The sequence below is a fragment of the Protopterus annectens genome, chromosome 10.part0, assembly GCF_019279795.1.
Source record: "Protopterus annectens isolate FY-2018-M chromosome 10.part0, PAN1.0, whole genome shotgun sequence".
NCBI lineage: Eukaryota > Metazoa > Chordata > Ceratodontiformes > Protopteridae > Protopterus > Protopterus annectens.
In genome coordinates, this window is record NC_056744.1 from 385911477 (window position 1) to 385929653 (window position 18177).

Here is an 18177-nt window from a genome sequence, read left to right on the forward strand (position 1 = left end):
TATTTCTGACCGATTGAGGTGGGTGCCCTCACAGACAGTCCTATACTATAAAAATGTTACACTTGACATAAAGGACTCATCCAGATAGGGCCTTCAAATTACACGACTCCGCAGCAGTATTCTGCTAATCTGCAAAGAGATGCACAGCAGCTCAAGGGCCAAAGTTCAGAAAACCAAGTCCGAAGCACAACAGTATCAAAGAAAACTGGACTCCTAGAATGGTGGTCAAATTAACAATGTTTGCTGAAAATGTACAAAGATGGCCAACTGGCTATGATACAGATGTCTGCAATACAGACTTTTTCCCCAGTTCCAGCACTGTGAATTGACTTACTTTTCTGGGGAGACAGAGTCCCTCAAGAGTCTAACTTAACCACTTTGCATGAATGCCAGAGTCTAGCTGTAACCCTGTTGAGCTACATACATGCCAGCTACTGGTAAAGGGCCTAGAATGGAGGGAGAGTGGACCAAAGACCTGCCATGTTCACAAACAGATAGGGCTCTATACTCTCTGTGGAGATACTATCCCTGCATGCTGGAATATTCCTTACAGGCCACTATATATCCATCAGGTGTCCTTAGGTAGAGATGCTACCAAGCCTGCCTGTAAACCAAGACTGACCACTGTCCTGAGGCCTGGTCCCCACTGGGACTGCAAAGAATGGCATGTCCACACTAGTACACACCATTCTCTACCCCCTCCAAAAAAAAGACAAGCAGACAGTGCCATATTACTCCCCTCTTCTGCTTGCCAGCTCCAGAAAGTGCCCACAATGCTAGCCACATGAGTCACAGAGATTTAGCTGTCTATGCCAATCAAACTGGCCTTAAAGCAAGAAGTGGAATTAGCCTTTCATTGCAGAATTTTCCACCGAGTGGTTAACCATTCAATGGCAAAAGAACATGCAGCCTATAATGTACTTGGAAATGTTTGCCTGGCAACTGCCAATTCATCCATCCTTTGAGTAAAGGAGATGCACATCTGTTCATTTTTCTTAAATTCGGGTGCATGCTTTTGGTGCAAATTCAGGGTTTGAAGGGATCTCCTTGCCAAGGCTTTTACCGCAGTAAAGAAGAGAAAGAAAGTAAACTATTTCATAGACAACCTGGAAAGCACTTTTGGACAGAAAAATGTATTAGTCCAAAGGGAAACACAAACTTGTGAAAGACCAAACATGTATTTCAAGCACATTCAGGAGGTAGTGACCACCAGCAAAAAAAGTGGTTTTCAAAATAGTTACATCAATGCTGTCAAACCAGTGGGTGTAAAGGAGGCATGGGTGTTGATCATAAATTTGGAGTCCACAGGTAAGAGGAATTTCTGAAATGAGAATGGAGGTGCAATATTCCTTTAAGAAAAAAACCTGGAATCAACTCCCTGCTCACCTTACTCTTGAATCCTCGCTCACACTTTTCAAAGAAAATCTTAAAAAATATTTTAAATCACACTGGCTATTCCAGAGTATGGGGAGTCTCTGGGTCAGGAACCTATCCCTCCAGCATGTTTTGTTCATTGTGATAACTGGGTTTAGATCCCTGGTGCGTGTGGCTCTGAGGGATTGGGATATCTTTAAGTGGAGCATGTCCAACAGCTCTGGGTTTGACATGGCCTTGTATGTTAAGCAGAGATCACCTCTGAGTAGATGATATGCCACAGAGTATAGCTGGAGTTTTTTTTAGACTGTCAGCATATGGCATCTGCTTTAGGCCTGTGATTCTTTCAGTGAGGTATTTCTGCGGCCTTTCCAGCTGTTGCAGATGTCTTGTGAGGTACATACCAAATGGGGTGTTATACTCTATAATGGGTCTAATGAGGGAGGAGTACAGTGGGACAATGACCTCCTTTTTTCTGGATGAAAAGCCCTTAGTGATGAGGTGTGCCACATAGAAGGATTTCCTGACTGTTGTGGCGATATGGTTATCGAAGGTGAGACCACTGTCCACCTGTGTCCATAAAGTGTCACTTTCGATGTTTAGTGTACTGCCACCTATGTGGTAATTCATGGGTACATGTTTTTTTCCAAAGGGGATAACTATACATTTCTTGTCATTAAGCTTGAGCCCATGGCTCTGGCACCAGGCATCTATTTCTGTAAGGTCCTTTTGTAGAATATCCACATCATTTGGGAATTCAATAATGGCTCCCAGTTTGCAGTCATCTGCGAACTTTGTTAGCCAGAGTCCCTTAGTGTTGGCCTGTACTTCAGAGAAGTAGATGCCAAACAAGAGTGGTCCCAGGACTGAACCCTGAGGTACTCCACTTGTCACTTGTCTGGAGCTGGATTTGGAGTCAGCTACTTTTACAGTCTGGGTTCTGTCAGTAAGACAGTTGGCATCCCATTGAGTGACATAGGGATTTATGCCGAACTTAGTAAGTTTATCTATGATTCCAGAGTGGGGGATGGTGTTGAAGGCCTTGGCGAGGTCCAGATAGACTATGTGGACTGCCTTACCCTCGTCCACAGCTCTAGAGACTGATCTGAGGAAGTCAGTCAGGTTCAGGAGACAAGATCGGCCCTTCACGAACCCAAACTGGGTGGGGTCCAGTGTTTGAAGGTTGCCAATGTCTTTGTTTATAAGTTCCATGATAATGTGTTCCATGCCCTTTGTAGATCAGGCTTGTCAGACTGATGGGATGGTAGTTCCCGGGATCCAAGGTGGATCCCCCCTTGTGGAGTGGGATAACTGTAGCTGTGTGCCACTCAGTGGGCACAAAGCCTGAGGTGAGGCTATGATTAAACAAGACACTTAGGTGAGGTGTCAGTTAATTTTGTAGTTCATGTAGTACACAGCCCGGGATGTCGTCTGGTCCCATGGATGCTGTATTCTTAGCTTTGGAGAGTGCAGTTTCCACCTGTGTGGTTGTGATTACCAGAATTTGGCAATCTTTTGGTACTGAGATGGGCCCTTTAGGGGGTGAGAGGGGGGTGAAGTTGGCACTAAATCGATCTGCCAGGATATTGCCAATATCCTTGGGATCAGTATATTTAATGCCATTCTGTTGTAGCTCAGAGCAGATCTGAGCATTGCCATTTAGATTCTTGACATAACTATAGAATGCCTTGTGGTTGTCTTTGGAATCTTTGGCAATTTTAATTTTGTAACTAGCTTTTAAGGATTTTATGAGGGATCTCAGCTTCTTACTGAGGCTGGTGAAGGAGTTTTTTGCATCCTGGGATTTTCCTCTTTTCTGCAACAGTTTCTTCCTTCTGTTGTACAGCTTGTTTATAGCAGGGGACCACCAGGTTGGCTTCCTTTTTTTGGAGGAGAGCATCTTGGTTCTATTTGGGATGGCACGATTCATGCACGAGTGGATGTGCTCACATACAGTGCCTTGGTATAGGATTCAGCAGTCGAACTTTCAGATCCCGTCTGTATGGGTGTCATGAAGTTTGTCATTTCTGACTTCAGTAGCATGAAGTTGGCTTTGGAGAATTTTTTTTATGGAGGTTTCCTTACTGGGAGATGGTGGTGGGATGTGGATGTCAAGGGTGATTTGCTTATGGTCAGACCTGACCAATGAGGGGGTAACCACTGGTGTGGAGCATCTATCTCCCATGCTGGTAATGACCAGGTCTAGGATACTGGAGCCCCTGGTGGGACAATGGATTAGATGATATTGTCGCACAATGGTAGTATACTCACTTCTGATTTAAAAATTTGTATAAACAGTGTGTCTCATGTATTCTATAACTGTCTGTCTGTTGTATTGTATACATCATATTACTGTGTGGATCTTTTACTATGTGGAGCTTTTCTCCCTGGGCCTTCGCTGAAAATGGACATGTATCCAGTCGGACTATCCCGGTCAACAAATGTAAAATACATAAATAAATAATAAATAAAATGTCTGATCAGCCTGTACTAGGCCACAAATCCTGCCCTACACAAGCTCAAGATTAATAAAACTAAACAGAATATGCACCATGACTGTGGAATAACATAGGCCCAAATGACAAAGGTGCCAGCGGTAGGTTAAGACCATCTTCAATCTAACTAGTGGGTCTTTACAGCATACCACTCCAAAAAAACATGCAATCCTTTATTGCTTTTGTTTACTGGGAAAGTTCAACTGGGTACAAGACCCCTTTTCTGGGGAGACCCAGGGAGAGAAGCACTGAACATATAGATTACACAGGTGAGCAGAGACACATTTATAAAGAGTCATAAGGTTCATAAGATCGCATTTGGTAAACAGTAAAAAAAAATGTGCAATAAAATACAGTAAAAAGAAACAAGAAGGCACAACAATTTTTAAATAGGTAAAATGGCAGCAAAATGTACAAAACATAAGTTACACATAGATAAGACATGGAATAAAATTGTTGAACAAGACATGGAAAAAATGTATGAATTAGTTACAAAGGAGTAGTTGAGACTCGAGGGAGAAATGGCCCACTGGCAGGGTGGAAGATCAAATTTTGTCTGGTAATGAGTGGTAAAAAACTGGAGGAGAAAACGAGGATAGAAAACAGTTAAAGGGAAAAGCTGTGATTGAGAAGAGTAGAAGCTGATGATAGGGTGTACCATTAAGGGGTCACTTATCATGGGTTGAAGCAGAGACAGGGCCATGAGTTTAACAGGTGGGACTTTAGACCTGTTTTGAAGGATTTTGTGAATGAAGCTTCTTTAAGAAAACATGAGATAAGTATTCCACATTTTGGAAACATAGCTGGAGTACAGGATGTCACCTATGACACTGTGCAGCTTACCAGTACTTTATTGCTTCCTGGGTTGTTGTTTTGTTGACAAGCACACACTGCTGATAAACAAGATTTAGCTGAAGCATATGTCAACCCAGCATGCAGCAAACTACGCAAATAACAGAGAAACAAAGGGCCCCCCACAGAGAGGGGATCCTGAAAGCAAGAGAGGCACCAGACAGAAAATCCTTTCCATTTGGATATGTATGATTTCTGGTAGTGGGTTTCCTGACCGCCTGCAGAACCTATAGCAAATCCTTAAAAGAAAAAAGGTGCATAAAAGGATTCAAAACCCTATCACCCACAGTATCATTTGAAGAGTGGACAGTTGATGATTTATAAGAGATTCCTAGTCTTGTGTGAGAAGATCCACCTAGTGAGGTAACTTATGGTGATTGCCCCTGGACCAGCGATAAAAAAGGGAGAATCAATGTTGTCTGGGCCAAAAGGGAGTTATCAGCAAGATTTGGGAGAGTCTTGCATGATCTTTTGCAGAACACATGGAAACAGAGGAAGGGGGAAAGGCATACAGAAACATTCTCTTCCATGGAAAATACATGATGTACACTTTCCAAATCAGCGGACTCGGTACTCTTAATCAGAAAAGTGAAAGTTGGCTGTTCAGAGGGGAGGCAGAAAGATCTGTGGAATATCCCACTGATGGACTATGTCCAGAAACACGGCTCTGTGAAGCATCCATTCATGAGCACGTGTTCTGGACCTGCTCAGTGAGTATCACTACAAAGGAATGGAGGAATCTGAGGAATGTAAATTGGCTGAAGAGCCACTTGATACCCAATAACTAGATCACATGCCTGAAGAGGTAATCTGTAAATGAGATAGGACCTCATAACCCACCCCCACCACGCACTTGTTGACATATCACATCACAGTGGTACTGTCTGTAAAGACTTTGAGGGGGATGGAGTGGAAAAGGGAATGGAAAGCTTGCAGAGCCAGAAGAGCAGCTCTCATCTCTTTTACATTGATAGTCTGACCTCTGATAATGAGGCCAGAGATCCTGGACATTTACAGGGCCACAAGAAGCCCCAAACTCAAAGTCTAAGGCATCCATGAACAGTTCCTGAGAAGGAATTGGAGCCTGAAAGGGAAGCCCACGATTGAGAAGAGTTGTTGAATCCATCACTGAAGCTTGCTTTTGAGACAAGGAAGTACAGGGGGTTGCAATGTTGAAGCCACTCTGAGTTTTAGGTGCCACTGTAACTTCCTCATATACAGCCTGGCGACAGGAAGCATAGGAATTAGTGGAGGCCAAAAATCCTACAACCTGAGACATTCCCTGGCCATGACAGAGGACAGAGGAATGACAGGCTGTAAAAAGATGGTCAAAGACAAAACCTTAGAAACAGAAAGAGAAGCCAACAGGGGAATAGTCGGAAGCCTGCACCAAAAAAAAAACATGATCCTGGGAGGGCAACAAAAGTAGTTTCTTAAGATTTATGATGAATTCCAGACTTTACAAAATACAAGTGGCAAAGTGGAGATTCTGCAACAGATTGATGGCAGAAGCCTGAATGAGCAGGTCGTCTATTCTGAAATCTGTACCTCTCAAAGCCTACAAAAAGTAATGACAAGAATGAGGCATTTGGTGAAAACCCCTGGGTCAGCAGAAAGGCTGGAGGACAAAGCAGACAACTGAAAAGTAGAGGAAGAAACAGAGAAATTTAAAAACTTCCTGAACACAGAGTGAATGGGGATGTGAAAGTATGCATCCTTGAGGTCTAGAGAAACAAAGAAGGCCTGGGGATGAGGAGAAAACAAAGTCTGAAGGACAGTATCCAGAAAGAAGGGACCTTGAGAAAGATATTCTGGAGTAACACCCATTTCCAATTTGAATGGGTGCCTCCCCCCCATCCCCCCCCCCCATCCTGCAAAATGCAATCACAGAAACAAAGTATTTGGTGAAAACCGTTGGGGCAGTAGAAAGGCCAAAGGCAAAGCAAAGAACTGAAAATGCAAGGAAGAAACAGAGAAATGCAAAAACTTCTTGAAAAAGGGATGAACTGGGATGTGAAGATAAGCACCCTTGATATCCAGAGAAACCAGGAAAGCCTGGGGAAGAAGAAGTGGGAAAATGAGTCTGAAGGGACAACATTCAAAAGGAAGGGATCTTCAGAAAGGTGTTAAGCTGAGAAAGGTCCCTAATGGGTCTCTAGGTGGCTTCCTGCTTGGGAACTAGAAACATTCTGGAATAAAACACCCTCCCCTCCTGGGAAGGGGGCACAGCTTGAATAAAGCATTTCTGGGAAGACAGGAAGCTGTTCCTGAGAAGGTTGAAGGATGCCCAGAAAAGGAGGAAAGGATTTCCACACCATAACATATCCCTGATGGACGATGGACAGAACCCAAGAGTCTTCAGTGATCCTTAACCAGCTAGAAAGGGACAGGGAAAGATGAAGAGATAAGGGAACCTTGTTCAGGAAAGGTGGGAACAGTCAGACAGGACCAGGCTTGTTTTGAAAAGGAGGTTTCTGAGAAGTGGGTGTCTAAGTAGACTTAGCAGTAGGAACCCACCTAGAACCCTTCTTACATTTGGGAGAAGGGAGAGGTTCTGCGAACAAAAGCAGATTTGGATGGATAATTCCTCTGGAACTTAGGAATAGCAGAAACAAATATATGTTTCAATTCCTGTAAGGCCTTACCCTTATCCTGCAGGGAGTTAAAAAGCTCAGCAGCAGAACCAAACAGGTTCTTATTATCAAGAGAAGCATCCAGCAGTTTAGCCTTAATATCATCAGGTAATGGCTGGAGACAAAGCCAAGATTAATGTCTCAACACACAGCCAAAAATGGCAGCCCTAGTGGAGGTATCAGCTGTATCATTGCTACATATAATAGAGTGGTGGGCTACTTGAGAAATACAGCCCAGTAAAGAGTGGGCTAAGGTCTTCCCTTCAGAATCTGGAAGGTCTGAGATAGACTGGGAAGCCTGAGAAAGAAAGCATACCTGGTCATTTGGGTCTGGCAGTTAATAGCCCGGAAGGCCTAAGTGGCAGCAGTATATAGCTTTTTGCCCAGCCACTCCATAGCTCTACTGTCCTTGTCTGAAGGAAGTAGTTGAGCAGAAGACAATAGCTTAGAGGGTTTATCAGAAGAGACAGACATTACAGAAGAGTCAGCAGAGGGACACTTGTAGAGAAACTTACACTCCCCTCAGGCACTATATAAAATCTGTCAGGCTTCTTGGGGGCTAGAAGCTGGGAATCCGGGGACACAGAAGCTGCTGAAAAGGTATCCAAAAGGGTAGCCAAGCCCAGAGGAACAGCAGAAGGCTTAGATGACTCCATCTGGAGAAGCTCATAATACCTTTTTTGAATATCAGAAACCTGAGAATAGTCCTATTTTAAAAAAATCCATCATATGAGAAATATCCCCACAGAAGAGTTCCTCAAAGATAGAGTCAGGGCCAATAGAGTCTTCCTCCTCAGAACCATAATCCAAGGGAGAAGAGATCTGAGAGGAATATGCCAAAGACTCTTACCTCAGAATCCAAGTCCTCTTCACAGAAGTCCTACTCTCTTGGTCCTCTTGAGTGGGGTAAAGGACTAAGGGGTAGCAAGCACAGAAACAGCTTAGGGATGCTTCAAAGCCATCAATGAATTAAATAACCCCTGGGTAAAATCCTGCCATTCATGCTAGTGCTCTTCATAAGCAAGGGAAATGTGTGTTTTTTTTCCTAAACACCCTAGGAGGTTCAGACCTTTGCCTACATTCACCTAAGGTAGTGGGAATCTCCTCCTGAACAAGTACATGTAGAATCCCCCTCAAGACCCTCTGAAATGATCAGCCAAGGTTCTCCCTCAATAACCAGAACTGACAGCTGCACAGCCTCCAAGGACGCATGAGAAGTAAGATCCATGCCGGCCTCCAATATCAACACAGCATAGGAATCTGATGCATCAATCAATCAATCCTCTGGCCTTTCACCAGCCTCGAGAGAGAAATCTGCAGGAGACATAACAGCCAAATCAGAACGGACTGTTTTGGCCTTTTTCTTGGCAAGCAGCGGACAGGAAGATTCTACCATAGCACCCTGCACCAACAATTTAAGACGCTGGTTTTCCAGGTAAATGGAGAAGGATAATAGATGACTACACAAGGTCTTAGGGACAAATGCTTCACAAACAGAACATTCTTTGTGGTTGTGAGAAGCACCCAAACAGAAGAGACACTAATCATGACTATCCTTATGGGGAATCTGCAAACCACACTGACATTTTCCCTTTCTGGATGATATGTAAAAAAACAAAACTAAAAAAAAGAAGAAAATAAGACGAAACCTCAATGGGACACTTATCTGAAGCATGGATCGGTAACTAGCACAGGAGGAACGCTCAGACTGACAATCAATGATGGCGTTCAGACTGGCGGCAATGAAGTTTTGAGCTATGTATTTCAGTACGTCATCTTTATGCCCTATGCCGTGAGCGGGGAGCATACACATGACTAACAACATTTGTAAAATCCTAAGGCTTTGGTATACTGGTCAGACGTTGGATTATCCTTGGCAGGGAATCCCTTTCATAAAGAATACTGCAACAGTGACACGGAAGGACATAATTTATTAAACAAAAACCTTTACTGCCTAACCAGACCTAACTTTAGTTCCAATTACTTAATGAAACAAGTTCAATAATTTACTGACAAATGTTGGCCAAACATTATTCCCGTGCTATTTGCTTAATTATATCCACATTTCTTGCCATCGGGATCTATTGGCCTCCTGCCAGACTATTCAAACTAGAAAGTCCTCAGCCCCTGTTAATGTCTTACTAAAATTTAAGAACCTTGTTTCATCAAGATTGTTGAACTATACTGGCATCTCAGCTTGATTCATGAGACACAGTAAAGCAACCAACAACTGTTTCATTCATACTGAGACTTCTCACTGACCTACTTTCCAGGTGTCCCTCACTTCATCCCTTGTTCTCCCAACCTGGTTCACAAATCCGTATATTGAATGCAACAGATTAAACATACTGCCATGTAAAATGGTTGCAATATTTCTGTAAAAACCATACATACTGAGCAACGTTTCCAAACAACATATTTTGGTCGGGATAAGACAAGAAACAACCCCAAGAAACACCGACAGATATATTTATTGACAGGAAGGGAAATGCTAATTGCTCCAGCAGAAGTAGTTCATGCCCTCTTCAGGTCACAGCAAGAATGTTACTGAAGTATACAGTAAACAACCCAATTTGTGGGCCTTCCATTACAATCCAGCCCAGGAGGTAAGATATGGTACACAGTTCTTACATACTTTTAACTTCTTCAAACAATACTTTTATTTAAGCATCTAACTGTGTGCAGTGCTATAGCAATTAATTTCATGATGCAAAATCCATGCGCTGCTGATCTACCATAACAATTTTCCAGACAATTCATTGCATAGCATGACATAAAAACTAGGTTTTGTTAATTTATTACATAATGCTGCAGCTTTTACCTGAAGACCTGGGAAAAATGCCAGCAAGGAATCCATCCATGTGCGAGCATTCAGCATTGGTTTGTGAATATGCACGTCAAGTAACAGTGGAGGCTGGCTGATGTACTTCATGATCGCTGCATAATGCTAACGTAAGGAAAGCAAGCAAGACAGCATCAGAAACCATAACAAGCAAGTGTATTTGAACTAACTGCAGAATTAGATCCCGTCAAGTCTGACCATATCTATAACACAATACAACCACAAGATATTAGGAACAATGAAAACATTTTAGTTAGCAGCTATAACTTGTTAGACTAGAAATCACTAGTCAACACCTGCCAGGAATGATCTTCGTGCATAGACTCGTGACACCCTCAACCACACTGAAGGAAATGTTTGCTAAGACTCTACCCTGAACTGAAGCATGCAAGCCTTTGTAACTGAGAAATATAAAATGACAAGTAGATCAGTCTGGAAAGGAGGAAACACGAAGAAGCAAAACCACACTTTGAGGCTGGAGTAGATGGACAATGACTAGTAGCAGTGTTGTAAGATGCAAGAAAGTCTCTAAACAAACTTGGAGTAAGTTCCTAAACAAGTGCGTTGTTTTAACAAAAGAACATCCCTACATGAAGACATATTTAGATAATGAGTTTGAAACAAGTTTAGTGATAACAGCACAGGCTGCGAGTAGTATCAACAGCACAGCTTTTAATTAAAATTATGTATACAATACTGGGAGCACAAACATCACTTCAAGTGGAAATGGTGCACAGTTCTGCAGCTCAAATATCCATCTGCTAAATAAGGACGTGGCCATACCGCTAATAAAAAGTGCAACAACTTATAAAAGGAAATCCTTCTTTGAAATTAATGTATCAAAAGAAAAGACATCTGGACAGTCTTCCAAGGTCAATTAAAAATAGTCAAAGTCAGATCTAACTTTATTGTCATTTAGATCTGCTTTAAAACAACATATAATACTACCACCATCTTAGAAATCAACTCTACACTTAAGTATACAGCTACATATACTCCTAGAAATACACACTTGTTAAAATATTAAAAACATACATCTAGCAGCAAACTTCAAGTAACAGGATTGCACATGAACCATGTACCACGAGCACATAGAAGTAGCAGCTGAAGAAAAAATACTGCACCTGGGTTAGTAGTATAAATTATAATGGTTACCTGGGCTTAATAAATAATAGAATAAAGTAATATTGCACAGTGAATGCAAAGTCCCAACATCCTGATCTGCCAACGATCGGACCTAATGTTGGAGTTAAAAGTCTGATCACCTTTGGATAAAAACTGTCTTTAAATCAAGTTGTCCCGTATCGAATACTGTAGTATCTTTTACCCAATGACAGGCTCATAGACTACAGGATGAGTTGCATCATTTAGTATTTTGGTGGGTCTCTTTAGGCTCCTTGATGTAAAAGATCCTGGATTGTGGGCAGACTAGTGCCAGTTATCCTCTCGGCAACTCTCACCTCTCTCTGCAGGTATTTCTTCTCTGCGACCGAACGGCTCCCATACTATACCAAAAAACTGGATGCTAGGATACTTTCAGTTGTTACTCTGCAGAAGGTGGAAAGTGCTGACAATGGTAGTTTCGCCTTTCTGAGTCTTCTCAAAAAGTGGAGATGTTGGTGTGCTTTTTTCACTATGCAACAGGTGTTCCCGGACCAAGAGAAATCATCAGAGATATGAACTCAGAGGAATTTGGTTCTTACCCTTTCCACCATCTGGCCGTTGATCAGGAGTGGTGTATGGGGTGTTTGCCTCTTCCTATAGTCTATGATGATCTCTTTTGTTTTACTTATATTCAGGTCAAGGTTGTTTCTTGCACACTAGGCAATCAGTGTGTTAATCTCTTCTCTGTATGCATCCTCATCCTCTCTCTCAAGACCCATGACTGTGGTGTCATCAGCAAACTTGATGAAATGATTTGTACTGAAGTTTGATGTGCAGTCATGGATTAGGATAGTAAATAATAGGGGGCTGAGAATGCAAACCTGAGGAACACCTGTGTTGAGTGTTATGCTCCTAGAAGTATTCTTGCTCACACAAACCTTCTGTGGCTTCTAAGTCAAGGATCCAATTGCAGAGGTGTTTACTGATGTCCAGATGTACTAGCTTATTGATCAATTGCATAGGGACAACTGTGATAAATACTGAGCTAAAGTTGATGAATAGCATTCTCACACAGCTGTCCTTGTTCTCCAAATCCTCAAGAGAAAGATGCAATGCGACTGCTATTGCATCAGCCGTGGATCTGTTTTCTCTGTAGGCAAACTGCAGTGGATCAAAAGTTGATGGTAGTTCCACAGACAGGTGTTTTTTGACTAGCCTCTCAAAACATTTCATAACTGTGGATGTTAGTGCAACAGGCCTGAAATCGTTTAAGCTAGAGGGTGAGGCTTTTTGGATAGAGGGATGATATTTGTTACTTTGTAACATGAAGGGACCTTTGCTAGTGCAAGTGAGGTGCTAACTATATCCGTGAGTACTGTACATAGTTGGTCTGCATGGCTCTAACACCTTACTCAAGATATTATCTGGACTGATCACCTTTCTGGAACTGACTTTCTGTGGCACCCTTTTTACTTCCATCGGGTTAAGACTTGAGTACTGCATCATACTGCTCTGGTTGTAACCTTTGCACAGTTGTGGTGTTCCTCTCCTCATATCTGCCAAAAAAGGTATTCAGCCTGTCTAGGAAGTCAGTGTTATCACATCATGCAGCTTTCGTTTTATAGTCCGTAATTTGTTGTATACCCTGTCACAACCATCTGGTATCCCTCATGTCCTGGAAGTGGTTTAGTACCTTCCTGCCATATTCTCTCTCAGCCTCTTTTATGCTTTAAAATAAGTACATTTTTCTTCCCAGAAGTGAAAGTTTGAGTTGCTTAGTGTCTTTATGTACCTGAAAATAGAATAGTATGCTGCAGATAATGAACAGGCATATGAACAGTGGGTATGACAAACAACATAACTATGACAGATGGGCATCTACACCCATGTGTTATTCTGCCAGCCCATTTCTGAAGCATTTGATCGTCTCCATGCATAATGGTAACACTAGTTTCATGGTATTTCTTTCACAGATCACCTGTTGTGCGCTTAAAGCAAAAGGAAAAAGAAGTTATGTCCTTATCATAACGTTCCATGTGAGTTGTTCATCTCGTCTTTTTGTTCTTACATGTGGGTTCGGAGCCAATCCCTCGGCTCCAAGTCGGCCGCTTTTCAAGCTCAGACTCTCAGAGAAGCTCGAGACCTAGTGTATATCCCATGATGCTCTACTGTATATCTCCAGATCTAGTATGCTGCAACCAAAGACAGCCTACAGGAAAGAAAGATAACTATAGTGCCTACCTATCTAGGTAACTATAGGTTTGTAGAAGGAAGAAAAAGTCTGTCCAAGAAGACAGGCTGACAAAACTCGACCAATCCACCAAGGCAACCATCTTTCTCAACAGGAGGGGGAAGGTGGGAGGGAATGTAAGAACAAAAAGGCAAGATGAACAACTCACATGGAACGTTATGGTAAGGACATAACTTCTTTATGTGAAGTTGTTCTATCTCGCCATTTTGTTCTTACACGTGGGTAGCATCCCAAGCACCCTAATCCTGGGTGGCTCACGGGAGAACATTCCTGAGCACAGTGGAACTAAAGGAAGCCCTGTCCCTGGAGGTCCTGTCCACTTTGTAATGAGTGATAAACGTGTGAGGTTTTGACCACGTGGCAGCTGCACAGATGGTATCCAAGGGCAAATGAGCTGCATGAGCTAAAGACGTAGAAACAGCCCGGGTAGAATGGGCTTTGACGTTATTCGGTAAATGCTGGTTAGTGGAGGAATAAATTAATTTAATGCAGTCAGAAAGCCACTTGGATAATGTGATTTTTGATACTGCAGAACCTTTCTTATTCTCTGCGTAAGAGACAGAGTTGATCCGATTGTCTGAAGTCTTTCATTCAATCCAGGCAGAATCATAATTGTCTGTGTACATCAAGCTTGTGCAACATGTATTCCAGTCTGTTGGTATGGTCTAAAGAAGGTTGGAAGCTCAATGCATTGATTTAAGTAAGTTTCGGAACAGACCTTGGGGAGAAAGGTAGGGTTTGTCCTGAGAAACACCCTATCAGGGTGAAAAATCAAATATGGGGGCTTGCAGGATAAGGCTTGAAGTTCGGAGACCCTACGTGCAGATCTAATGGCTACCAGAAATATAGTTTTCCAAAACAGAAACTTTAAGTGACAGGATGAGGTGGGTTTGAAGGGGGCGAGCATTGATTGGGACAAAACAAGATTCAAATTCCAGGGAGAGACAGGGTGTCTGATAGGTGGGTCTGAGATGGTGGGTCCCTTTCAAAAAGGCCTTACATAGTCTATGGGACATGATGTTAGACCCGTTAAACCCTACATGAAAGTTGGAAATAGCAGCCAATTGAACTCTAATGGTGGCAGCAGCTGCACCATCATGGAACAAGAAAGACAATAACTCTAAGATGGTATGAATAGGTGCCACATAAGGGTCACTATCATACTGAGAAGCCCAGTGAACAAATCGTTTCCATTTGCTACTATATAGCTTCCTGGTACACAGTTTATGACAGGAAACTATAATATGTTGGATCGCGGGAGACAAATCTTGAGACCTGGCTAATATGGGAATTGGAGCAGCCAAGCTGTCAGTTTTAGGGAGATGAGGGAGGGATGAAGAACTCCCGACGAACGAGTCAGAAGATCTGGCACTGGGTCCAGGATCCATGGTTCTTCCACTCGATACTTCTGCAGGAAGGGGAACCAAATCTGACGAGGCCAAGACGGGGCTATCAAAATCACAGTCCTTCCCAGACCTTTGGCTTTCTGTATAAATTTGGGAATTAGGGGAATTGGCGGAAAGGCATATAGGAGGCCCGGGGACCAATCGTGTATGAGCGCGTCCTTCGGGTTGCTCCCCGGTGGGGGATAAAGGGCAAAGTAGCTGCTGCATTTGGCATTCATCGGAGATGCAAACAGATCGCAGCAAGGCTGGCCCCATCTGCGGAAAATCTTGTCCGCCACCTGTTGTTTGAGGGACCACTCGTGAGGCAACAGTATGGCCCTGCTCAGCTTGTCCGCTATCACGTTGGATGACCCCGGGATGTGCGTTGCTATTAGAAAGCATCTGATGGATACAGCCCATTGCCAAATTCTTAAGGCCTCTCGGCATAAGGGATATGATCTGGTTCCCCCTTGCTTGTTGATGTACCAGACTACCGACATGTTGTCTGTCTGAATAGCAATTGTCCCTGGAGGAAGACAGTCGTGAAAGTGTTGCAACGCCAGAAACACCGCTCTCAGCTCCAGGACATTTATATGCAAATGTGATTCCATGCTTGACCAAGTACCATGGACAGTCTTTCCCTGAAATAGCTCCCCCCACCCTATCAGGGAAGCATCCGTGGTCACTGTGGCTGTGGGTTGGGGAAGAACAAAGGGACGTCCGACTACTAATTGGTCGCTGTTCAGCCACCAATTGAGATCCTTCTTGCAAAGATTTGTTAACAGAATCTCATGTGACATGGGCAGTCGTTGGTAAGACCATTGTGCGAAGAGTAGCCACTGGAGTATCCGCCCTAACGGGACTGCTATCAGTGTGGCTGTCATTGTGCCTAATAGCTGCAATATCTGGGATGCAGGAGCTTTGTTCTGGGTCAACAGACTGGACAATTGACTTTTTAGAGATACGATTCTTGCTTGAGGCAACCTGATCCTTGAATTGACGGTGTCTAGCTCTGCTCCTATAAAAGTAATACGCTGTGAGGGCGATAACGCAGATTTTTCAAAGTTTAAGGTTATACCCAACTGGGAACAAAGGTTGATAGTGTAGTCTCTTGCTTGGATTAGTCAATGCCTGGAGGTGGCGGTGAGGAGCCAGTCGTCCAGATATGGAAACACCCGGAATCCTAAACATCTCAGATGAGCCGTGACCACTGCCATACATTTGGTGAACACTCTGGGGGCTGTGGTGAGACCAAAGGGCAGGGCTCTGAACTGGTAATGACTGGCCCCCAGCCAGAAACGCAGGTGATCTCTGGATGATCTGTCCATTTTGATGTGGTAGTAAGCATCCTTGAGATCTATAGAGCACATCCAATCGCCTGTTTCTAAGAACGGAAGAATCGACTGAAGCGTGACCATCCGGAACTTTTCCTTCTTGATGAAGGTGTTGAGTTTGCTGAGGTCTAGTATGGGCCTCCAGTCCCCTGTTTTCTTTGGAACTAAAAAGAACCTTGATTAAGTTCCGGATCCTATCTGGTCCGCCGGGACTGGCTGGATGACTTTTGTCTAGCAGGTTTTGGATTTCTATGGCTGCTAGCTTTCTCAGATTGGGTGGAACACCTGGAATCTTTGTACACATGGGGGGAAGTTTTGTAAAGGGAATGTAGTAACCTCTGGCAATGATGCTTTTTACCCAAGAATCCATTGTAATGTTTAGCCAGACGTTTGGGTATAAAGCCAGGCGACCCCCGACTGCCTCCAGAGAAGGATAGCCGGGCTTCCTTTCAGGAACGCTGATAGGGCTCATCAGAGAACTGCTCCCTGTCACCCTTGTTTTGCGGACCGCCTCTGCTGTTTGGACGGCGTCTTCTGTTTTTACCCCCTCCTCTGCCCCTAGAGGGGGTATCTGTAGGTGTGTTTTGGAAAGCTCCTTGGGGTTTTCGGAACCATATTTTTCCACTTCATTGCCTTTTGGGGTATGGTCTAGTTGGAGTGGAAAAATAGACTCCTACAACAGACAGAGTATTTCCTTCTTGTTCACACCTAGTAAGTGTCTCCTTAACTTTAGGCCCGAAAAAGGCGGAACCATCGAATGGGGTATTGACGAAGGAAGATTTGAAGGCTTCCGCAAAGGAGCAAAGGCGCATCCAAGACCGTCTCCGAAGAGCTATCGCTGAGCCTGCCGCCCTACTCGATCCATCGGCAGCATAAGAAATTAGTCGCATGGATGAGTTTAATATAGAATTGAGGGTGTTGAGTTGTGCAGTCACCTTCTCAGAGACTGCAGCAGCTGTGTTACCCTGTAGAGTATCTCCCAGCTCTTTAAGGAGATCTCATTGAAGGCGGGTAAAATGGGTCAGGTAGTTGAGCGATCTCATGGAAAATGCCGCAGAACTAAATATGCGTTTTCCATACCTGTCCATCGTCCTAGAATCCCTATTAGGAGGATGGACAGAGGAAGAGGTTTCCGACATCTCTTTCTTGGTGGCTGCCGCCACCACCATGGCATCAAGCGAGACTCCCTTGGTAAGAAAGGCCTTGTCAGTAGGGGAAGTAATAAACTTGCTGGGCCTCCGAGGAACCGGTTCCACTGAATCAGGGGACTCCCACGCCCTTCGAGCAACCAGATCCATCAGTTCATCGAAGGGCGGAGTAACCTAGGAGGTGGATGGTTGAGACCCAAAGGCCTTCAGGAGTACCGACTCATCCTCAGTAGGGGCAAGGGACTGCCAATCACCCCTCTGTCTTAAGATCTCCAATATGTCTGCAAATGAGACATCCTCTGAGGGGGATCGTGGGGACCCTTCTGATTCCTCAAGTCGGTATCCGATGTCAGGGATTCCTGTGGGGAATCCAAGTGCCTCCTCTTGCACAGTCTCTTCCTAGGTACTTCATCGGTGGGAGCATCCGGTGAAGTCCCTGTAGAGGAGGGGCCACGCAATGGGGATACCGGAGGCCCTGGGTCTCGACGCCTGGTAGGGAACTGTGGGGAAGAGGTAGAACATGGCCCTTTAGGGGGAGGGGAAGAAAGATCCAAGGAGGTAGTGGTCTTAGCAGACATGACCTTCCTCATGGCATCAAAGGCACCAGAATCCCGGTCTGAGAAGTCTGTCGGCTCTGAACAGGCCAGCAGCTCTCCCCATGCCGAGACCCCCCACTCCAATCCAGAGGACGGAGCCGAAGCCACATGCGCCGAAGACCCGAGGGGAAGGGTCGGAACTGAAGTATCGGTCCGACTCTCC

General features: G+C 44.0%; 1 protein-coding gene across 3 annotated transcripts in view; it reads right to left on the reverse strand.

Moving 5' to 3' along the window:
- The window catches only part of EDEM3 (ER degradation enhancing alpha-mannosidase like protein 3), a 1015437-nt gene that overhangs the window by 483878 nt on the left and 513382 nt on the right, over positions 1-18177 (reverse strand). For all 3 annotated transcript variants that reach the window (XM_044085305.1, XM_044085306.1, XM_044085304.1), the window contains exon 10: positions 10176-10301. In XM_044085305.1, coding sequence (XP_043941240.1) covers positions 10176-10301 — 126 coding nt within the window. The remainder of the gene's footprint in view (positions 1-10175; positions 10302-18177) is intronic.